A 24,500-nucleotide genomic window follows, 5' to 3' on the forward strand; every position below is an offset into this window, starting at 1 on the left:
GTCCTGGGATGTGCCAGTTCCCACGCAGTCTGGGCAGAGGTGGTCGGCCTGTTTTCACTACCATGCTCTGTCCTTGCCCCTCCTGCCCGGGGTGTCAGGCTGCCCTGGCTCACCCTGCCGCAGCCCCCGGTGCCTGGGGGCTCGGGGCAGGTATGGCTACGTGGGGCCGCCCTGCCTCGCACCTGCCTGTGGCTCAGCCAGGGCGTTGGCAATCCCGTAATGTTGGGTCTCCACCAGCGTTGCAGCGCTCGGCACGGGACAGCCCGGGGAAATGGGTGCCTCTTACCCTTCACCTTTGTGCTCCTGTGTGGCTGGGCCATTTATTGCCTGTTTACTCAGAGGTGCTGTGTGGGCTGTGGTGCTCGCCTGGCACACGTGTGTGCTCCAGACCCGCCTCTGTTCAGAGCTGGCGGAGCACCGTGGGCTGTGGCGTGGGGAAATAAGGTCTGTGTTTTCTTGGGTCAAAAGCCAGGGAGAAACAGCCTGTGCCCTGACTGTGAGGGGAGCGCTGCTCTCACACCGGAGGCATCGCGGGGCATTTACTTATACATGGGTGATGCGGTGTCACGGGCTTGGGGTGGATAAGGAATGTCCTGGATCAGTCTGGGGCCAGGATGTGCGGCTGAGCTGCAGGAAGCTGGGCTGAGAACAGCCTCTACCCACAGCATCCCTGGGGAGGAACAAAGCTGGGGAGTTTGACAGTTGTGCCTTTGTGCTGGAGGATGCTGTCACGCTTCAGGTCCCCACGGACGCTTGGATCATGACGGTATTCGGCAGCACACAAGAACTGGCAAAATGGGTTTTGGCCTAAATCTTCGGGCAGCCCCCTGCTGCTCGTGACGCACTCCAGCGGGTCCCCAAGCATGCGTCCCCCGTCATACAGCTCTCCTGGGGCCCCGCAGAGCTCACAGCTCCGGGTGATGGAGCCACGTCTCACACTAGCTGCTACCCCAGCCCCGGGGAGCAACCGTTGCCGGTTCTTGGCAGGCACCGATTTCCACTGCCACATTCAACTTCACGTTTAGCTTTGGAAAAAGCCTCTCCCCGATGCTGCTGCCCTGAGCACAGCAAAAGCTCCTGCGGGGCCTGGGGCAGTGAGTGCCCAAGAAAACCCGCAGAAGCCCCCCGTCCCACTGCCTGCAGGTCGGCAGCCGGTGCCCGGCCCGGGCAGTGGCCGCGGGAGGAGGCAGAGCCAATGCGAGAGCAGTGGGAGGTTGCCACTGGGTATAGCGAGTAATTGGTTTTAACAGGGAAACAGGGAGTGTGTAAGACTGAGTTAGAATGGTCCTTATTGCAACTTAAACGCTTCATTTGAAAACTTCAAATTGTAGCATGAAAGTGGAAAACACTTTGTTGTCAACATTAAAAAAAATACAAAAGCTTCCCACACAGCTTCCCAAGTTTTGGCTTTGACTCTGAATAGGGTTTTATGGAGTTCCGAGCAGAGGAAAGTGCCGGCTCTCTGCTGACCCCAGCAGCCACTGTGGATCAGCCGCCGTGCCCAAGCCCTGGCCGAGCCCGGGCCCTGGCACTGCCGGAGCACCGCTGCTTCGCTTCCAATCATTACAGGAAATTCCAGCTCAGTTTGGGAAGTGGATATTGAAGGCAAAATTGCCTTTTGAGCCCAAACGCCACCTGGGCTGACCCCGAGCACCAGGAGAGTTGTGGCACCTGGGCTGGGCTCCCCGGCAGGGACGGCCACCACCCCGCCTGGCCTGGCATGCAGCAACACCCAGGGTCAAATTCCTAAAGGCACCTGTCATTTGCAGGGCCATTAATGATGATCTGAGCCACGCAATTAGTTTTCTTTATGCGTTTCCTCTCTGGCTGGGCCTGGGAACTGGGAACGCAGTGTTTCCAGGAGGTATGGAAACACCGGCCGGCTCCGGCACTGCTGCGGTGCTGGGGGCTGCCGCGCTGGGGCCCTGGCTGCGGCGATGTCCCAGTGCCGGGTGCTGCTTGTCGGTGTCGCCCTTACAGACGTGTGAAAACAGGGACCGTCTCACGCCGCGGTGCGCAGGCGGGAGCAGATTGATGAAGCAGGGAAACGATGGTCAACCTCAGAGCCCCGGGGCAGGGAAACCCCAGCGCTTGGTGCCTGCGCCACGGGGAGGGGACGGGCAGGGGACGGGCAGGGTGACGGGGCTGGGGTGTCCCCGCGGTGGCAGGGAAAGGTTTTGGCAGGGACGGAGGGGACCAGGAAAGGCCCGTCTTGGAGGATGGAGGATGGAGGGGGCTGGTTGAGGCTGTTGTGGAGGGGACGGGGAAAGGCCGTCTGGTGGAGATGGAGGTGGGCAGGAAAGGCTGCCCCAGCTGGGGACAGGGAAGGGCTGTCCCGGGGGGACAGAGGGGATCCCGGGGGGACAGAGGGGACTGGGGACCGCTGTCCTGGTGAGGGCAGAGGGGACTGGTAGAGGCCATCCCGGGGGGAGGGTGATGGCTGGCGATGGCCATCCCGGGGGACAGAGGGGACCGGTGGGAGCTGTCCCGGGGGGCACAGAGGGGACCGTTCTTTGCAACTCTGGGGGGACGGAGGCGGCTGGCGATGGCCGCCCCGGAGGGACGGAAGGGAGTGGGCAAGGCCATCCCGGGGGGGGGACAGAGGGGACCCGAGGAGGCCGTCCCGGGGGCGCAGGCCGCCGGTAAGCGGCACGTCCCGGGTGCCGCCGCCGCCACCTCCGCCCGCCGCTCCCCCGCGTCGCTCGTCGTCGGGGCCAGCCCCGTAGGTGGGCGGGGCGTGTGCAGATACGGGCGCTGGGCCCCGCCCCCGCGCTGCCGATTGGCCGGGAGGCGCGCGGTGGGGAGGGGGGCGTGTCGGCGCCGGGGGAAGGCGGCGGGGAGGCGCGGCCGCCATCTTGTGCGTCGCCGGAGCCAGGCGAGCGGCCCGCGGCGTGGCGCCGCCCGACCCTCCCGCTGCTCCCGCCGCAGCCGCCGCCGCAGCCAGGGCCGCTGGCTCCCGCCCGGGGGCGGCGGCGGACGGGGGAGGGGAAGAGCTCGGTGCGGACGGGGGGCCCCCGCGGGCCCGGCGGCGGCCCCTCCTCCCGCCGCTCCTCGCGTCCCTCCCCGCGGGTTTGTGGCGCTGCGCCGGGGGAGGATGAACGGAGGATAAATGGTGCCCAAGGCGGACAGCGGCACCTTCCTCCTCCTCTTCCTCCTGGTGCTCAGCATCACCGAGCCGCTGCGGCCAGGTAGGGGCGGCGGCGGGGCCGGGGATGCCGGTCCTCCCTCCTCAGCCTGCGGGCGGGTCCCGGGCCCAGAGCCGTGCGGGCGCGGGGTGCACCGGGGCTTCCCCCGGGGCGGGAGAGCGAGCGGCGGGCACGGGCGACAGCCGCCCGCGGCAGGCCGGCCGGGTTAGCCTCCGGAGAGTGGCGTCCCCCGGAGGTCAGCGCCGGGCGGGTGCGGAGGGGCGCCGGTGCCGTTCCCCTCCTGCCGGGGACGGGGCGCCGGGAGGAGTCCGGCTCTGGGGTCGCCGTGGCCCAAGGCCGGTCCCGGGGGTTGGTTAGGGCTCAGCCGGCGTCGTCTCTGCCGCTTCTTTACACTTTTCAGAAGAGATGGGACCGGGCTGAGTCGTGGGGCGAAACGTTGGTCCCCTGTGCTGGCTGGCGGGGTCTCGAGAGGACTGTGAGTTAGGGTAAAACAATTAATTTAAACTTGGAAAGCTTAGGCAGAAAACTACATAACCCTACAGTTAATTAGCAGTGGAAACGTGGTGGCATGACTGAGTTTTCAGGTGCTTCTTCCTTACCTGCTTTTATGTTGTGGGCCTTGGGTGCCGACAAAACAAGGCAAGAAAATTTGCTTTCCAAATGCCATTTGATCATGCCAGAAAGAAAAAAAAACCCCTCTTGCCTCTCAGTACTTATGTCATCTTCCTAGTTCTGTTTCTGTGTCTTTTAGGGAAATAATTTAGCGGTGGAGTTTATGTAGTAACTGCTAAGCACTGTGCTTTAAAACGGTAAGATTATTAACTTTGGAGAAGTGGTTGGTGTTTGCTGGTTGAAAACTATCACTTTTCTAGGTTTGTCGCTCAGCGTTTCTTTTTGGATGTTGACCTCGCTTGCTTGGAGCTTGGCAGAGCCCTCACGTATCTCGGGCTGCTCTTGCCAAAGAGCATCCATAGCCATAGTGTGAGGCTGCCTGGAGTGGCTTTGCAGGTTTGGAAACTGTCCTCCCATCGCACTGTGTGACTACTCCTGGGTGATACTCCTTTGTAAACAGGAGAGTAAGAACGATGCTATACTTTGAAATCCCCTTGTTCTTTCTCTTCAAAATAACTTTATGACCCAGAGTAATAAAACGTAACAGTATTAGTGAGCTGCGTTTAAGCTGAAACACAATTGGGTCAGTGTAGGCAGTCTTACTGAAATAACTAACTTAGATGTTGAAACTGCTTTGTGTGTGCCTTGTTTTGTTTTAGCTTGTGTTTTTTGTGTATATATAGGGCTTTTGATATGCTCTAAAGTAGCAAAAAAAAGTGAAATACATGGAGTTGCTAACCTAGTATTATTACAGCTAGAGGCTTTTATGTGGGAGAAGATACTACGTAAAACTGATTTCGAGCAACTTCCTTTCTAGCTGGCACTAAGTGCTACAGACAGCTGAATTGCTGGCTGAAAAGATTCAGCAGACATTCATAGCTGTGTGCATGCTTTTACAGGTGGGTAGATTTGACCCTGAACTCTGTTGGTGTTGAGCACTGTAGCCTCCTAGAAATTAGAAAATGGCATTTTCTATGTCATGTCAGAACATTTGTCGTTCCAGTTTGATATTAAATCTCTGTCAGCAGCTGATACTTGATGGATGAAGACAAGTTTTTCACTGGGGTTTGCTTCTTTAAAGCAAATTAATTTTTTTCACTGGTGCTTTAACATATCTAGTGTAGAGATTTGCGGTGCCGTAGCCACGCTGGCAGAAGCATCCTTCTTATGAAGAAACCCTAACTCAGGTTATACGCCACTGGCTTTGAAACCTGTAGCATTAGGATTCCTCTATGGCAACTCCACATCATTCCTCGAATTTTGCTCGAACCATATGTATTCCTGAACCTTAATGTGAAATAATCCAACTGGGTGTAGTATTGCAGCTGGAATTCCTTGCTATATGAGGTATTTCTGAATTCCATTTGAAATATGCTCATCCATCCTGTTCACTTGGAGGCTCCGGATGAGTGTGGTGGTTGAGCTGTCCATGGTGATGCCTGTCCTTCCTCTTGGCAGAAAGGCCATCACTTCAGGGTGGCCTCACATCTTTTTGCCAATGTCATTTGCTTTTTAGCTTGCTTCATTTAATATCTTAAATCTACTGTCTTAAATAGATCACCTGTGTAGTAGATAAGGGTTGATCCTGAAACAAAAGGTGCAAAAGGGGAAATTCTGGTTCATGCAAATACAGAGGATGTACAGAACCAAATTTACCATTTTAATCGATGGTGAAGAAGTCTCCCTTGTCTTTTTTGGGGGAGGTGCATGGATTTCCTCAGAAAGAGAAGAGTATTTGGACTTAGAATTTATTTTCCTAGTGGTGTTTGTTTTTCTTTTTGCTTCTTTAAACCTGTGTATTGTAACAACTGTTACTGGTTTAGAAAGGATGCCTGCAGCTTGCTTAGCTTAAATCTGTACTTGGAGCTATCAAATGAGTGCTGCAGAGTGATGGGAGGTTTTATGTACTCTGAGATGAATGTGTAGTCCCTTCACAATTCAGTCCCAGCGAATCAGGCACCTCTTTGTACTTCCATGTTAATTTGACACTAGCTTTGTATCCGTGTTCTTGCTGTGCTCTTCAGATAAATAAAACCTTCTTTTAAGCCTCCTCAACTGTAGTATCTTTTCAGGCGATCTGAAAGGCAGTGATTTTACGTGGACCTATTTTTTCTGCATTTAGGGTGAGATGAGTTTTAGTAAATTAGGAGAGAAATTAGTTAAAATTTCTTTTTTTTCCCTGATTTTCTTTTTCCATCTTGGTTACACGAGTCTGTTTTATGCTCCTGCCGTCACTAACAGCATCACGTACATCCAGCATACCATGACAGCAGCCCTAGCTGTGGAGACTTGGGGTTCCTGAAGGTACTGTAGGCAGTTAGATTTTTCTGAGCTTGTGGACTTTTAATGGTAATTTTGTGCCTTTGATAATCTCCACCTGGATTTTTTTTGTCCCCATGTTTCCCTCTTTCCTTTTCTGTTTTTACCATAAGCTGCTTGTTTTGACTAGTTGCCTACTTCATAATGCATTGTTGAAAGAGATTTTTTTTGTTTGGTGTTTGTGTTGGTGTTTTTTTTTTTAATAGGGCATTTCTCTTTGAGTTGTGTTACTCATTATGTGTTGGGAAGCTGTTAATGTGAATTGAAGCTGAATGTATTGGACTCTTCCAACTATATGGGTGTACAGTGAAAGACTAACTTAATATTTCCTTTAAACACTTACTGAATTGATTATATCTGGTGTTCAGACACTTGCTTTGAGGGATATTTACCACAGTAGGGTTTGGCTTAATAATGTCTTTTCCGGGACAACTCAAAACATCTGCTTCAGGTTATCTGACTAGCTGGCTGAGAGCTGTTGTCTGTACGTGAAGAAATATTTCGGTGGTGTGTTAACCGAGTCACAGTAAACTGTACTGGTGCTAGCTCGGATATAGACCGAGTTTCTGAACACTAGGGCATTTCTGTTGGTTGTTGAAAGAGCATCAGAGATGTAAATTGTTAAGAATTCAGTTTTGCAGCACAGTTTGGGAATACGTAAGAAGTTCCTGTTTCTGTTAACATCCTATTGCACAATCAAAAAGCAAAAGTTTTGGTGTCTTTATGTAAGCTTGGGAACTTAAACAGTCTGGAATGATCAGGATGACATGTTTCAGAATAGCATTTGGAGGATTAATTAAGATCATCATCGCTAAAGACAATAACATGTTTTCATATTTCTCTTAACAAGATACTGCTGCTTGCTAATGGAAAACACTTAAACATGGTCAGGCTTTATATTGGATTTTGTAATAGTGGTTTAGTACAGAGCCTTGTGAATGTAGGTCATCAGGCTTTCTTATTAGAGCATTTGCCAGGCAGCTAAAAGCCAATTGAGTTCTTGTTCTTGCAGCTTTTTTCTCCACTTCAAAGCTAGCTAGAGGAAGTAATTTTATTACCCAAGTTCTGTTTTTGGGTAAATTGTGCAATATTTTTAATCGGCAGTGCTTAGAAAGACTTGCCAGTACAAGTGGTCTAATTAAAAAGCCCCACAACTTTATCTTTAAGTTTGAACTTTTCATACACTTTGGTGCTTGCTTGTACGCAGCGGGTGGTCGTGCTCTTACCAGTGGGGTGTTGGTGTCTTGACACAATACAACTGGCAAGTGTGTTTAAATTGCCAACTCGTTCTTGTCAGTCAAAAGTTGTAGGTCTTAAATGCAAGGCAGAGCTCCTCAGAGTATAAGCCTAAATAAACCCACAATCAACATCATTTCAAGGTGATCCACTTGTGTGCTGTGACTGAGTGTGTCTGGTTTTGGCTAGTCAAATTGTATCAGTTAATTCAATTGCAGACCCAAATATATCCGTTATAAAATGTGAACTGGGCCCAGCATTCCGCTGCTCTAAGGGGAGTTTGTTGGTAGGCAAATAGAAGTCCTTATTTTGCTTTTCATTTGCTGTCTCTGCCTTAGTGAGAGCTGCGGTGAGTAATACATGTTGAGGTCCATGTTGCTGACTACAGTCCCTGTCTTTGTATTTAGCTGAATTCCCAAGTGAGGGCTCATTACGTGTGAGGGGAGAAGGGTTTTTATCACACCTCCTCAGTTAGTTTTGCTGAAAGTAGGGCTGGCCTGTCTTCCAGTCTTCTTTAGTTTGTGTTTTGGTTTTTTTTCCCTTCTTCCTACTATTACATATTAGTGTGCTCTTTTCCTGGCGTTCCTGTGCTCTGCTGTTTGCTGCTGTTACGTGCTGCAAAGCCAGGCTGATGGATTTGAAAAGCCTTTTTTTGCGGCTGCTATCAGTGTAGTAGAGACACAAGGCAGAAGGTATCAGACCTTATTAGCAGGTCTGATACTTTAAGACTGGTAATTCTTGATGGTAATTATAAGGCAAAACTTTTGAGGTGTGAGTGGGTTTGCTGCTAGCTGTGGCCGCAAAGGACAAGAGAGAAAGGAGTCAGTAGGCAGAGGGCTGTCTGCATGCGTTGCTCTGGTTCTGGGAAGTAATAAACCAGAAGGGGAACTTGAGGGTTTGCAAATGCACGACTTCTATGTCCCCATGGTAGGTTTGGGAATAGAGGAAGATTAGGCCAGAACAGCAGAAGTGATGGAGACGAGAGCACTGCTGCAGCCCCTCTCTGCAGCAGGAGGCGGTGGCTGTGGAAGTGCTTCTTCCTCAGCAGTTCGGTGGAGAGGCATAGCTAGCTCGAGGAGAGGATAACTTTAGATACTAAGTGTGAAAGACATAAAATCCCCATGTGAATGTCAGAAGAACAGCCAATACTTCAATGAATTATTCCATGCCCTGGTATTAGCTTTGTTAGGGCTGGTTTTGATGTTTGAATTGTAATGCAAGAATAGTAACTACCTCTACAGTCCGTCTGAGTAATGCATGAGTCTCTGGGTTTTTACGTGGTGATTTCTTGCAACTTTTATAAGGTCTCGTTTCATCCTTTGGGATGCATATAAATAACTGCTTACGTCATGAGCAGAACTTCTTGTTGCACTTGCATTCGTTGTGCTGCACAGAGCCTGCGTACCCTGCATCGAAGTTCTGGTACCTGAAGTGTGGTCAGAGCAGAACCTGGAAACAGCTCAGTGGCATCGCCACTCCTCCCTTAAGGAGTTAGTGTAGGTGCTCGAGTTTTTGTATTTTAAAATGAAATAAGCGTGTGAGGGGTTCTTGAACTGATCGCTGGAACAAGGAAGTCCTTGAGATAGGAAAGAAACAGAACACATCATAGCTCATGGCACACTTGATGAGAGGCTCTGCTGATCTTTGTGTGATCTCGAGGGCTAACCTGTGATGGAAAAGGCTGGCTAATCTTTTGTTCTGTGTAGACTGATAGAAAGTTATGGCTAGAAGGGGTACTGAGAGATTGGGTTGTCATTCTTCCCATCCCAAAGCAAAATCTGGTAACCCCAGGCAATTCTTGAAGGATATTTGTCTAGCATGTTTAACGATTTCGTGTGATAGAGACACCAACCACCAGATTCTTTTGGTAAGTCTAGTTGCCAGTCTGTTGCTTGTTCTGCAGTTGCAGCTTATTCTTTGTGTCTAAATACAGGGTGGTGCAGGTGTCCCTCATGCTACAGTTACAAAAAACAAGTCTGTAGGTTTCCCAAGACTGTTGGGTGCCAGGACCCACCAGTTTTTCAGCAGCGGTGAGTGTGTGTAGGTGCCTGGCAGTGCCAGTTCCTTCCTGGCTTTCCACTCTCTGGAAGGGTTTATGTACCATTCCAGGTCCTTGCACGGCAGGCTCACCCCTTTGTGTTGTACTTCCAGTGGTGGTTTTGTAGAGAACGTACTGAGGAGAAATCACAGATCGTTTGGTGAAGTCATTGATTAGCTGTAGCAGAACTCTAGGAACTGAGTGACCTGAAAACCTGAGTTTGGGTTTAACTTTTAATCCCTGTGCCCCAAACTGTGAAATCCTCTGGCACCTTGTGATTTCCTGTCAAATTTTTAATTTTGTTTTTGTATTAAGGGGTCAGCCTGCTAATTGTGGGTTTGATGAACAGCATTTTAATGGTATTTGCTATCTGGAACTCCTAAGGAAGTTATTATCAGTGTTTGCCTACCATTTAGAAATACAATTTTGAGTTTAATGGCAACTCATAGTTTCCTCATTAACTATAGCTAAACAAAATAACATTCAACTTCCTAGTTAATTAAAACTGAAATTGGTTGATCTAACCATTATATTTAGCTTCTGTTGATTGATTAGCACTTGACAATTGTCAGCCTGCTCGGTGAGTGGAAATGTAGAATTAGCTTTTGGTGGCTGCTCTTGGGACACTTGCTGCTCCCTTGTCCTTTAACTTACTGATTTTTGTCATATTTTCATTTGTGTAACTTTTTTCCCCGTGTTGTCTTCTCTTTCATATACCTCCTCTGCTGTGCTTTCTTGTACCTTTCCCACTATGAGACCAGTTACTTGGGGTACCCAGTGAAATTATTGGGAACCAAAACTAGTAGAAAAATGGGGTTAAGTGCAATTTCTGGTAGAACAATGCTGAGTCTTCTGGGCTGGCTGCAACTATGTTTGCTTGAGGGAGCTTCAGATGTCACTTTGAAATGCTGAAGCCTCCCTTGGTTTGTGTTTTGACACTCAAATCTGCATTACAGAGTGGGCAATACCACAGCAGCTGAGGTTTGAAGAGGGTGAGCGCAGCCCTTAGATCTGTATGGAGGGAGGTCAGCTCCAGCCCAGACTGTGGCTCTCCCAGCCCTGCTCTGCCCTCAGATCTCTGTGGGAACATAGATGGGGTGATACGAGGGTAGGTGTCGAGCATCGCCTTTGCATGAGTGAGTAGAATTTTACATAAAATTGAGTTAGTGTGGTCCTTCAGTATCTGTATGTTTGGTCTGTGCTAATATTTCTTTAGCAATTTAAATAAAAACATTACTTCTGACTTAAAAGTAACATGTAGTCTTTTATACACTTCAAAGGAAAACGAATAATCCTGCTTCTAACACCTGCTTGGTTTGAGTTTGTGCCCAAGTAGCATTTTGCCTTGTGTATGCTAAAGTTCTAAAACATGTTACAACTCCTTTTAATCTAGGGATGGTAAAAATTGCATTTGTGTTTTCTCTCTGTTGAATTTGTGAAATTTTAACACTTAAATTACTCCTTACTGATTAAAATACAGTAACATAAATGTACTCTATTAATGAGAACTTGGAAAAATCTTTATGAAAAATTGGGGATGTTGCAGGAGTGAGATCCAAGTGCAAAGACTTAATTGGAAGCATTGTCCCTCCTCAATTCTGGTAGTAAGCAGATTGGAGAGAAATGGTCCAAGCACACGATAGTATATGAATGCCCATCTGTGTCTTTCTCAACAATAGTGGAGTTAAATGTAATTTTTCTATTGATTTGACGGCTAAAAAATGGCAAAGGTCAAGTTTCATGGTATAGTCTTTGACACACGTGCATAATAGAAGCTGGTTGAAGAGCTGAAGAGTGCCGGCAGCACTTGAGCTGTCAGAAGATGCAGGGAATGAGAAAACTACTCTTAAAGGGTTAAGTGGCTTTTTATAAACGGGTTGGACTTTTACTTGCTGACTTCTGATAGAAATATTAAACTTAGGGGTTTGATATATGAAATTTCTGTTTGGGTATTTGTTTTACTGTGGAAGAAGAAAGCACAGTATCTCGTGCAGCGTGGACAAACGCAGCAGCGACTAACATTGGCTGCATTCCTGCCGTGTTCGGCTTCAGCTGAGCAGGGGAATGCTATTCAAGGCATGAGCCACTTGCTCCAGTACATGACAGCCACTGCACCAGCTACTGTGCAAAGGATAAAATGGGTTTTCTGTATTCGAGGTCAGATTATTTCTGTATATCAAATTTTTGCTTTTAAGTGTTCTGGGTGCTTGCTCATCAAGTCTTGTACAAGATGTGAAGAAAAAAAAAAAAGAAGCAGGAGCAAAAGCTTTCTTAGTGTGACCTGCATTTGAATAGTGTTCATGTGCAGGGAAACTTATCTCCCTGAATTTTTAGATCCTTGTTTGAGACCATGACCTTCCTTAGGGCCCTGTGGAGAGCTTCTTCCATGTTCATTTGGTTTTGAAATTAAGAAATTACATTAGTTTTTGGAGAGTGGAATGATTAAAAATATCTGATTTCATAGGTAGGATTTTGTCACCTGTTTGGCATTGAAGGCTATTGCAGTTCCTTGTGTTTTAATTCAGCAGGGTATTCTAAATGCATACTTGGTCTTAAATTGTGTATTTTCATTAGAACTGTTTGGATTGCTCCGGTGCTGAAAGTTTAAGGATATGCTTAAATACTATAAAATCCTGTACTGGGACAACAACAACAAAAAGATGAGAGATTAACTTTTTTTTTTTCCTGAAAAGTAGGAACATGTGCTGTCTTGTTGAAAGTAAATGGGCTCGCTAACTAATACTGCTGCAATCTGGCAATTCCTACTTTCAATTTAATGGTGGCTACAAATTAGCCTTGATTGCTCTGACAGTTCTTGAATTGCTGTTATCGTGTTTCATCTGAGTACTCTTCTTGTTGAAAGCTGATCTAAAGAAAATACTAATACAGTTCATGTAAACTTTGGATTCAATTTTTTCTTTCCTCTTTGGAAAACTCTGATCTCTGCAGAGTATGTGGAGTATGTGTTGGATTTTATAATCTCTTTTTTTTTTTTTTTTAAACCTACAGTTTATTTGGTCGAAGGGAATACAGCTGCTTTCCCTGGTGATCCTTCTTAAGTGAAAACTGTTTTGCATGGGAACAAATATTGGTCCAAACTGACTTGATAGGATGTGTACTTTTCTAATCCTGAGAATATAGTCGGTTGGAAGAGGACAGGAACTCTCTCACATGCTTAGATTTTTTGGGATAATTTTGGGTAGGCAGCTACCAGGTAATAGCTTAAGACACAGAAGTACTTTCTAGATTGCTATTATTGGTAGCTTTTTAGAGGCTTTCCAACAACAGCTTGTGCAGAGACTGTCAGAAATTGAAAGAAGAAAAAGAAATATTCCTGGTATTCAAATACTTCTGATTACCAGACTGGTCCTTCTAGGGTTGCTGGCACCATTGTGTAGTGCCGAACATCCCAGAGGTGACTCTGAAATGTACTGGAGGTCATATTGGTGAAGGACCAGTGCAGATTCCTCCTGAGAGGAGAGAGGTGCAGGTAATGCTCAAAACTTGTGAAGACAGAGCTGAGAACCAGATGCTTTTTCCTTGTTCAGAATGACCCCAGCTTTTTAAAGAACTGCAAACGAGCAAGGAGATGTGTACATTCGTGTGATGATTTAGAGTATTTAGATGCAATGGAATATGAGGAACTTGTAAAAACTGTGTTTATAACAACTTTGAGGAGAGGATTGAAGGTGGAATCAGGAAGTAGCTAAGCTGAGGTACCCAGGTAGTTTAAGTATTTGTGGTGTATATGGGATAATCTGTCCTGACCTGGGTATATGGATTGTAAGGGGGAAGATACTGTTTGTGATGGTGCTCTTCTCTGGACAGAATTGTTGAATTGCTGAGTACTTTACTGCTGATGTCATTCTTAATGGACTTTTTCTCTGTTGCTGCATTTGTTGGGAGAATTAATATGGTGTGTGCGTGACTGTATTTAAATTTTGTGAGGAATAGTGCTATTTTCTTAGCGTGCACAAGCATGTTTCGGAAGTAGTGGTGTTTAATGAAACCTGGACTCCAATGGGCTTGTCTCCTATGGCACTATACTTCTGCTGCTGTAGTACCCTTGCCTGACACCACTGATTTAATAAGGCTGTGTCTTCGCCACGTCCCCTCTGTCCATCCACAATGCATCCTGTGCCATGAGGAAGCTGGGAGTCCTGCAGGGTCTCAGGCAAGGATTCGGTTACCCCAGCTCATCACTTACTTCCGCTGCCGGCTGGGAAGCCACCCCACCAGGGTGACAGCGTGACACGCAGATGTGCTGGCAGGCTGGCAACTGCCGACCAGTGCAAACCACACTGGAGTTTCCTGCCCTCTGAGGTTCAAGGCAGTCGTCGTTTCCTTCCCTTACGCTGGCTCTAGGCTTTCCAAAGCTTGCATTGCACACTGCATTTTTCTGGTCTTGACTTTTCTCAGGCTTGCTTGAAATTGTTTAGTGAATTTAATTGTGAGGTGTGATTGGCACTCTTGCTTGATCCACTTACTGATCAGGCTTTCTTTAGGGAAAGGGTCAAAAATTTGGTGCTGCACAGGTTTAGGTCACTTGTACTAAAACATTTAAGTCCTACCTAAGGCTGTACAAAACATCTGAACTCCTGAACAGGGTTGTTAGTATAGAAGAACTGTAGGCTTTAATTTCAAGCCATGTTAAAGGATTCTCTACTACCCATGGCTTTGGTTTTGTTTTTACTGAGTGCTCTTTGTGCCAGTGCTGTATTTTGCTTTTCCCTTCTGCCTTTCATAATATAACAGTTTCTTTGCGGGGGGAAGGAAATGCAAGCCTGTTGCTCAGCTGGTATCCTCACTGCTCTGAAGATAAACTGGTTTTCAGTCTGGAATGCTACATTGCCTAATTCACGGTATTCTTTCGATTTAATTCAGGTAGCAAGGTTTTGGTTTCTGTTTTGGTTTTAGCAGTGCTGGGGAATTGGAAATACATTTTTTTTTTTTCTGTTTCAGTCTTTGGAATAAGTGTCCACATTCATAAAGCACAAAGTCTGTATTTTCTAAGTCTTAGGAAATCATAGCCAGGGTTCCTATTCAAGAAGCTCTGATGTTGTTGCTGTGGCTGAATGCTGGGTCTCTTGTGCTGCCTTAGCTTTTTTTTGTGTGTGTCTTGTTTTGATTTTTCTTTTTTTTTTTTTATCCTTACTGGCATTGAGTCTGCCCTCCAGACAAAGAGCAGACAATGAATTGCAGTGAATAACACTTGTGAGCAAGGAGAAACTGGGTCAGTTCCAAGCTCGTGCAGAGTGTAGGTATAATATCGATGAGAGGGGATGAGGGGAAGGAAACTGCCAACGTTCCTTACTGTGCTCTAAAATCTTTTGATGGATCTTGGGGTCATCTAGCATAACTTACTGTGACAGAACACAGAGTAATACAGAATGTTCATTAGGGTTACTCATTAAGGATTTACAGTTTTCAGCTGGAGTGCTGTCACAATTTTAATTACTTCATGAAACTGCATGCTGAGGTCATGCAGAAAATGGCGATGCCTCTAACGTATTATTTATTTATTTATTTTTGGAACCGCTGCATTCCTACCAAATAGGATTATAACTTCAGAATCTCTTATTTTCAGGAGCTGGAATTAAGTTTGAGAATAGGTGTGGGTTGTGTTTGGCCTTGTACATAGCACAGGGACCTTCTGGTTTCCCGGGCTCTGTGCTCCTGTACTTTCATACCCTCCTGCACACACTTGGGCTGTGATAAACAAAGGCTACCTGACCTAAGGATCATGCTTAGGGACATTTTCAGTGGCACAGATGAATGGCTGAGCATTGTATCTAATGTGGAACTGAACGTGAAAATAGAGTGCTCTGTTCTGTTGGCTTTGAATTTGAAGAACAGTAAACAGAACAATTTTATTGAGGAGCTTTAATAAACTTAATCTATGGAATGGATAATTGTCTGATGGTGACTTGTGAGCTTGACAGATAGTTTTCTTCTATGAAAATAAGGTGTTACCATAGTCTGTTTTTCTCCTACTGTGGCTTTGTTATAAAGTACTGTATGTGCTCACTCCACTACACTGAATGCAGCGGTGAGTGGAGTAAGGATAAATCTAAAAACATGTAATGGAAGTAAGATTCACCAGGTGATGTAAAGAAACCTACTGGGAGATGAATGCATAGAGAAAATTTGTCTGCGATCTGGATCTGAGGAGAAATACCACTTTAGGTATGGCTTCACTTGCCTGAGAACAGAGCCTTTGCGTGGGATCAGTGATACCTCGGAGACAAGTTAAAAACAGGAAAACCTGTTCAAAGACTGCGTCAGAACACCCTCAAGTTTGTAGTCAGCTTCTCTGTCACTGAAAACACTTTGATCAGCATGTGGCCACGAGGAGCAGGGGCTGGGCAGGACTGCCGAGCTGTTTACAGGCTGGCAGATTGTGCGAGGTATGGTACCTGCTCCGGTGAGCTTCAGCAGTGGACTCAAGAGAAGTCCAAGTTGTGAAAACTGCTTTTCAAGTGCAGAGGACTAGCTTATGGACAGGGGTTTTTTCACATCTCTGCTGAGGATTAAATTCTGAGAACCATTGTGGTATTGTTGTATTTGGAATATTAAGAATATTTCAAAGTTTCTATTACTGCAGTAAATACGAGTCTAGAGAAATATTGGTTATGCTGTGCTTCTCTTGAGTATAAATATTAGATATGGAGCTGTATGTGGTTTTGATGATGATGGTTAAAGCATGGTGTTTCTTTTGTTGTTGTTTTGTTTCTGATGCTTGTTTACAGTCATTTATTGAGCACCGATACAGAGTAAAATCTCCAGGAGCTAAGGAGTTAGGGGGTTAGGCTGAAGACGCTAGGATCTGATCATGATTGTACAGTTTAGCATGGGACAGGATATATGGAAATGGTGATTTAAGAAAAAAACTATTTTCAATTTTAGTAAACTTCTTAAACGTGTTAAAATATGAAATGATAGTGCAACATGTAGGTACAGGTATTAACTTAGGTATGTAAGTTTAGTATTATATAAGAAAGACCTGTTGGACAGGTTAAAATCTGAATAAGAAGAGTTACTGGCCTAAGCACCTGTATTTAGAGTTTTTGTTAATGCTTAATCGGCTTTTGTTAGCTGTAATTGCCTCTTGAAATCTGAACAGAATATTTTCTTGCAGGTTGGTTCATCTGGTTTGGGACAATGAGTGACTTGCACTGAAAAAGCAGGACTTTTTTTTAGTCTTCTGTTTTCCTTCAGTCTGTAAATAAAAATGATGCCAGAGGACCTACCAGATCCAGTCTTGAGAAATATGACCAAAATAAGCAAAGCTACACATGAGGTACACACAAAACTACCATTGTTCGTTAAAAGCTTACGTACAAAACCGAACCACATACTTCAAGCTTACCTTTTCCAATACATACATTTCAGTTAAAGTAATAGCTTATAATTGAAATAACATTAAATGCTGGGTTTGTGCATTTAATCAAATTTCAATTTCCATATAAATGAAGCTCAGCAGACAAGAACAAACAATTAGCGTAGCAAATGAAAAGTGGCATTTCATTGTATTAAAGACTCAAATCTATACCAGTTATGTAAATACTAAACCCTAACTTGCATCCATGGTCTTTAGTTACCAAAAGACTTACCTTAATGTATCAGACTTTACTGACTGGTGAATCTATTAAAGAGAATTTAAGTCATTGCAATTAGAAGAACCCAAAGTTTCATAATCTGTGATTGCTGTCACTGAGTTTAATCTTTATATCAAACCACTCTCCTGAACTGAGACTTATATTTTAGAGGCTTTAGTTTAGAGCTCTGGCTCCTCATCTGTATTTTTTTCATGCATTTACCCACATCTTAAATTGTGAGTTGACAAGGCATTGAGTCTTTTGTACCACTAGCAGTTTATGTATCAGAGTTAGGAATATATGGTTTATAAGTAAGGGGAACCTTCTGTCTGTCAGGGATATATTTCTACCTGAGAAGAGATTGGGATTTCTAATCTTCCTTTTTCTACTGGTTCCTGTAGTGGTGAACTTCAGTGTGTTGGAAATACAGGGCTGAAATTTAGATTTTGAAAGCTTCGATGTGTTCACCTCATGCTTTACAGGAGATGTTTAGTATATGTACCTGAGACAGGGCCTCTGGTGTTTTCATTGGATGTAGAATTCCTTCAGGCTGCATTCCTTTTAGATCTCTGTCTTGAATTGGGAGAGGATAAATAATCCTGTGAAGACAGTATCAAAGCATTCTCATTCACCCACCAGCTTATCTTCACAGAAGTGTTTTGATGAGTAGATAGTGCTTGTAGAGAAGTGCTTTTTTGAGGTTCATGGGCAGTTGGCTTCTGTCGCTTGGCAGAAATTTTTACAGCTTGCTGGTTTTTGCTCATTCCCAAGAGCTATTTCCACCCCTGCTGCTTCTCTTACCTCTGTGGTGGTATGACCTGGTCCAGCCCTTCAAGGGTCCGAGCTGTGATTCTGGTCAGTAATCAAGGGTTTTCTTACAGTATGGAGGTGAAGGTCCCAGCTCTGTTCACAGGGCAGCTTCTGGTAGCACAGGGCTGAGACTAGCTGTTCTGCTTCTGAGGAGATGTGTGTAATCCCAGCATATCAGAAAATATCTTCTATTAGAGCTAATGTATAAAAAAATTAATCAAACATGCTAGTAGATGTTCTAGCTTCATTGGCAGGCAACTATTATGAGGCCCCAATTCCACATTAATTGATACTGGATCTGTACAACTGTATGTCTGCTGAATTAGTTGGCACATGCAATCTTTCTGGTTGCAGGGGGACAAACAATGCCTGATCTGACTGAAAATTAATGTAGACAGACAATAGCTTCATTTGATCTGTAACTTGCTATTTCAAAGCCAACTCATCAAATTCATTCAGAAAATTAAACTAGCAAGGTGAGCTGTATTGAATCAACACTTTGTCCCATGTGGCTATTGCAGTCTTGATTTGATATTGGAAGCTCTAAAATGAGATTTAATGTGTTGAAAAGTAGTCTCAGATACTGGATATAGATCCTTTCTTTAAAATAAACCAATTATTTTGAGTAAATAATTATCCCCTATATCTTGCATTAAAAAGGGGAAGATGAATAAGAAATTAGCTCCAGTTTGAATGCAAGTAGGAGTTGTCCTAATCCAAATGCACCTCTGAACGACTTCAAATGAAGCAGAAAATACAGGTTGCAGGTACTGTAATGCCCAGGGCAGCACGCTGACCGAGGGCGCATCTGCTGCAGCAAGGATGCACTTGCGACTTGCTAGCAGTCAGGCTCCAGAAGGAAAACATTCTCAATTACATGGAAAGATTACACGAGATGATTAAACCCAAAAGGGCTTCCTGAATTGCTTTATAATGGCAAAAAGGTGTTTGGTTTATGAAACATGTGAAGCTGGCTGGAAATTAAAGCAGGGTGGGTGTGTATTTTATTCATCTGCCATGAAGTCCTTCCTGTGGATAATGCTTGTTGTAAATGTCTATTTTAAGTTCTTAGTAGAAAATCTGGAAATTAGCGTGCTCTAAAAAAATTTAAAAAGCTACTTGAGCCCTATGTTGAAATACATGATGAGGGCTGTGAAACACCTGGCATTCAACATGTAATTGGGAAAATCTTTGGAACAAAAGCTTTCTGTAAGAGTGTAAGCAACCACCTTGAAAACTTAGTTTTTTTCCTATATGAAACCTAGATTTTTCTATTAGTCAAAAATGCTGTCTGTTTTGTCACTGACTGACTTAGAAAAATAGTATTTGGCAGCTATAGGAGATGAAGACTTCTTGTTTGTATGGTACTATTTTAAATTTATTTATAATCTTACCTGATTTCTAGTGTTTGATTCATTAAGTTTCCAACTGTTTTGTAAGTTTTCTTTTAAATTTCAAATTACAGGTCCACGACTAGCTTTGGCAAGACTTCTCTCAGGTGAGTGACTCATGGACAGGTTATATTAGCTAATAACATGTCCCAAAAAATTGGTATTGGGGTTTTTTGCCTTCACTTGACACTAAGTTTTATCTTGGGTTATATATTAAGCTTGTAGAACTGATACATGGTCTAAACTTGATTTCAATCTGTCTTCTCTTTGTATGTCAGTTAAGGAGTTTTTTGCTCCCTCTGGCCAATTAGGATATAACAAACTGTTGCTAGAGAGAACAGGCGAAGTGTTACTGGAGAATACATTGCTGTTAATTGTTGGTATTTCTGGAAGACAGACCTTGGTTCAGGTAGGAGTGTGCTGGTGAACCAGCATGTTGCTTGGGGTTTAGGGAAGAAACATAGTGTTTTCGTGAAAGCACGGAAGCACCGTCAGTACAGCTGACCTTGCTCATGGGCTCATCTCATCTGTAGCCTTCGGCAAACTATGTATTTTTTCTGTACTTCGTTGTAACCACTGGCAGAGGGATGCAGTGGTTGGCAAGGTTGTTGAGGGTTAACATTGCAGAAGTGCTTTGAGAGGGTAAAGTGAAGAGAGTGTACAATGACACCTTGGTTCTTTAAGTGTTTTCATGTTCTCACGCTGCTTGAACTTCATGATGTTTTGTAAGTTTATATTATGTATAGTGCAAAAACTACAATTGCTGCTATTTCCAGTGTTTTATGTGCCTCCCTTCTTCCCAGCAAATGCCAGATGCATTTAATTGCTCTAAAATGAGATTTCAGTCTACTAAATTTTGTTCTGTAGCAAAGACTGCATCTGATTCTTAAAAGAAAAAGAAGCCTTTTATGTTAGTATTTCGTATGTGAATCATAATACTGCTGATGTAACTCATCACATTGTACGTGAACGCTGGAGGTGGTTGCATTTCCATTTTTCCACTTCTAGGCAGTTGTTGATGCCGTTAGCTAATGTTGTATTGGTGCCTCTGCTGCAGCAGCTGCTTGCTTGTAGCTGAACTTGTGCCATTACATATTTTCGAACAATACTGAAAATACAAAATGTTTCTGCTTTAACAGCTGGTGGAAAATACATGTTTTTAGTGCTGCTAGGAGGTGATAGTTTAAGATAATTTTTTCTTCATCTTTCCTTGCTGTGAGTTACCATCAATAGCTATGAACAGTGTGAGATATCTGACTTTAGGGACAGAAGTGGGACTGGTATTTTTGAAACTTTGCTGTTCTTTTGAAGAACTGGAAATCTTACATGGGTTGAAGAAACAGTTTTTATTTACCACACTCCTGGAAAGTACAACATCTGTCCATGTGTTAAGTGATTACTTGCATTTCGGGAAAGATGGATCATTACGTTGTGTTGTACTGTTGTTTGCTACTGCTCATATGTCTTCGTGAATCCTGCTGCTGGTGTGACTTGCCTTTTCTGTGGTAAAGAGACAGGCTTGAAATGTTTTCCTTTTTCTGCTATTTTGACTTAAAAATAGGCTACTGAAATGAAATGCTTGACAGGGTTGTGGAGACTAGCATCTATGCTGCGTATCCTTGCCTCTCCCAGATTTCTCTCTTCTTTAGCCAAGTATCTCACAGGTTCATTATAGGCTTCCATCTGTTTTTATGTATGTATTTCACCTCTGAAGGTGGCTGCCCTGGCTACCTGATGTGCTGCCCTGCGGGAGGCTCGAGCCCGATTCAGGGCTGTGCGGGGCGGATGGGGCCGAGGGGATATTGTCGGCAGGCAGCCCGTGCGCTCGGTGGGTGCTGTGGGGCCGGGCTGTGCTGCCCACCCTTCTGAGCTGCCCGACCGCTGCCGCATCTTGTCTGGATGACAGCACGCTGGTGGTGTGGCCTTTGTGGAAATCCATACTCCGTCAATGGCAAGGGGTTTCCGAAAGAACCGATCTTAAACGTCGGTCCTCGAGGAGGCCGTCAGGTATGTCCAAATGCACCCCGAGTGCAAGTGAGACAGGCAGATTTTCTCAGATGATTGCATCTTGTTTCTCTTTGTGCTATACCACAATAGACAGCAAATAGAAGCAGAACAATTCAGATGAAACTTCCAGAAGCTGCAGAATGATTTAGGTAGTTCAGTAATGCATGGGGGTACAGACTCAGGGTTAGGATGGCTCAGGAGGTGTTATTGGCAGTGTTTGCAAAATACAGAGACTTTCATTTCACAGTATTTCTTTTAGTGTCACTTTTTTCCCCTCCACAATACAATTGCATAGCAGTTCGTTTTCCTCAGACTGAAATAACTAGTGCATCTGACATAGCATGGTTTCCAATGGGAACAATTGTTCAGCTGGTTTGAGTGGTGTTTTAATAGAAATGTTTTGTACGCTTCCATGTATCCACATTCTTCAGAGAGGAGTGTCTGTAATACAGGAAGTAATGATATTACGGCATGTAACTGGCATTTTTTTAATGGCCATAATACTGGGATGGAGTTATCCTTTTATCCAAACCAGTCTTACATAATTGTATATAAAATAGTAATAGCATGTATGAAGTTGTAGAAAGAGCAGAAGTATTCTTCACTGTTTTTCCCATGTGCACATTGGCTTGTCATGTTTTCCTGGTGGATGTTGCCTGTGAAACCAGAGGGCTGCAGAACAGCTTTATTCACAGGGGGTGTGTGACTTCCATTATAATCAAGCAGTAAAAAAAATTAAGTTTATTTACAGTATTGAATTTTGAATTGAATTTTACCATAACAGCAGGTGGATGTAATGGAAACCTGTAGCTGGGCTGAGAATAGTCTTTCACGTGTTAAAATATCTACCACAGGCTCCAGTGTAAATTCCGTACTTGAAACTACAATAGCAGAACTTTCTAAGAAACATTCCACTGCATGCTGACATTGCGCAAAAGTGGTGAAAGAAGCTGCAATGATTTACTGAAGAGTTGATGCTTTTCTGTGAACTTGAAATTTGAATAGTTTGAATTTCAGCTTTTGTCCCCCCCTAACTTAAAGATAGATTTTTAAGTTTTCTGTCTTGCTACATTGGGCAAGTGAAGCTTAACCATTTATTCCCCTAATGAAAAATTCTCTCTCTCTTTGGGCTAAATAAATTACTTCAGTTTTTGTTATGGGGGTGGCATCATTATGTGTTTTGGGGTTTTTTTTTTCCTCATGTCCCTTGTGCTTTTTCACTGTTAGCTGTTTGGACTGCGTAAAACTCTAAAAATGTAGAGTTAGTCTAGTAACTACTACTACTCGCAGTAGTCTAGCAGGTCTGTGTGAGTTCCTAGCCATTTTGTGACCTGAATGTTTGTTCTGAGTAGGTGGTTGCTAAGAGGATGTGCCCACTTATCTTTTCTAGAAGAGCAGGTCTGTGCTTTGAAGGTAAACCAGTACTAGAACTGGATTTTAGTCTAACATCGAATCAAAGCCTGTTATCAATATCCTATGCCAATTACTAGGTGTATGGGTACATCTTTTGAGAGTGCATGATGACCAGTTTTATTACGCCTGGTCATGTTGTCTGAATGCTTAAATGTGACCTCTGTCTTGATTTAGTTCAGACGTGTTTCAAGAAGGTAATATTTGCAATTACAGCTCTCTTAGTAGGTTGTAAACTGTGGATGAGAGAATACATAATCTGTATTTTAAATTTTCTTTTAGAGATTTCTCCCTGCAAAACAGTTACCTACCTGATTCCTTCAAAATCAGGGATGAGCATATTTTACTTTAAAACACTTTTTTTTTTTTTTAAAAGGGTCCTCATTCTGTAGATATCCTTACCTGGGATTATTGTAGCTTGCTGAGAGGAAAACCTGGTAAATTGCTCAAAAACAGTGGTTGCAAAATTGACAACCACCATCCAGAAGAAGGATGGGCTGTGATAGTCTGGTGTGAAAGCAAGCCTATGGGTGCTAATGGCAACTCACAGACCTGCCGTCTGTAAACAGGCTTAGAATTGTTCACTTTTGTGGACAGATTTCCCTCCCCCTCCCTGCAAAATGTTTTGAGGGACACAAAATGAAGCTGAATTACTAGGTTCTGGCATTTGATAGATGGAATTGATATAAAATAATTTTGAAAAAATTCTGCTTTTTATAATGCTAATTAGGTCTGACAGCATAATGATAGCAAGTAGGCAGTGCTTTTGGAGAAGCAGGAACTACATGTTTGCAGATATTGACAGCTTCTTGTAAAGGATGTGTTCGTATGGAGAAATCCTACAAAAGGGCTTAAGCTAGAAAGCGAAAACAGGTTCATGGATATAGAAATCATTTTACAAATACTTCTATGAAATGGCTTTAAATCAAGCTGGATATTTGTGCAAGTCTGTCAGGTCCTGGCATACATAGTGATTGGAATGGAAAAAGGATTCTAAATCTATTGCGTCATCTAGCACTTAGCTACCGTAGCATTTTTTTTGTTGAACTTTGGTTCTGAGAAAAGTGAACAAGTACTCTTAAGTGCACTGCAAGAAGTCAATGGGTAACGCTATGGTGATAGCTGCTCACATGGTTATCTTTATCAGGAAGTTTTTACTACGGATGTCTGAGAGAGTTATTTCCCAAGCACTGGAAGCTGGGCCTCCTGTCTATTAAAACCGCAAATGTGCAGTTTAAAACATGGAAGTGATCTGAATCAAACAGTTTTTAACAGGCTGAGTTATCCAGAGGTTTTGTCCATTATGCTTCAGTGATATGTTACATGACAGATGATTAATATATGTATAGACTTGCAAGAATAAATAACACTTCAAACTTCTTTCCCAGAGCTCCGCTGCACCCCGGGGCAGTTTGCCTGTCGGACTGGTACCATCCAGTGCATCCCTTCAAACTGGCAGTGTGATGGATGGCCCACCTGCGAGGACGAGAGTGATGAAGTTGACTGTCCAGGTAAATAAAGCTGAGAAGACTGCTCATCACAGTGTCAGCTTGTTTTGCAGCAGTACTTTGACTCTTTATGATTGCTTGTTTATTTTTATTTGAAAGTGGAGATTGTTTGGTAGAAATGTAGCCATTATTAACAAACTTTGAGTTGGCTTCTCTTCATTTTGTGCAACTAATGCTACTATTTTTTTGCTGTCTGATGAATTATCCTTCCATTCTTACAGTCTGAGTAGGTATCCTGGAGATGAGGAGAGTTGTAGTCTAAAAAGAGACTTCCATGACAAGGAAAAAATTATGTTGTAATTAAACCAAAATGACATATAGGCCTGTGGTTAAATTTGGAATTACTGTTTTGGTTGTATATCACTCAAACTGTGCTGAGTGACACTGTTGGACTTGGCTAGAGAGCTTGTTTTATTGCTCCCTGT

The 24,500-nt window shown here is 44.1% G+C and overlaps 1 protein-coding gene across 8 annotated transcripts in view; it reads left to right on the forward strand.

Annotated features, from left to right (window-relative positions):
- The first annotated feature begins 2,825 nt into the window (after positions 1-2,825).
- Positions 2,826-24,500, forward strand: part of DGCR2 (DiGeorge syndrome critical region gene 2) — a 48,653-nt gene continuing 26,978 nt past the window's right edge. For 4 of the 8 annotated variants that reach the window (XM_075770031.1, XM_075770033.1, XM_075770032.1 and 1 more), the window contains exons 1-3: positions 2,826-3,188; positions 19,225-19,257; positions 23,956-24,078. In XM_075770031.1, the coding sequence (XP_075626146.1) occupies positions 3,110-3,188; positions 19,225-19,257; positions 23,956-24,078 (235 nt within the window). In that variant the 5' untranslated portion in view covers positions 2,826-3,109. The remainder of the gene's footprint in view (positions 3,189-19,224; positions 19,258-23,955; positions 24,079-24,500) is intronic. The other 4 variants (XM_075770034.1, XM_075770037.1, XM_075770036.1 and 1 more) reach the window with 1 other exon arrangement.

This window comes from Balearica regulorum, chromosome 17, assembly GCF_011004875.1.
Source record: "Balearica regulorum gibbericeps isolate bBalReg1 chromosome 17, bBalReg1.pri, whole genome shotgun sequence".
NCBI lineage: Eukaryota > Metazoa > Chordata > Aves > Gruiformes > Gruidae > Balearica > Balearica regulorum.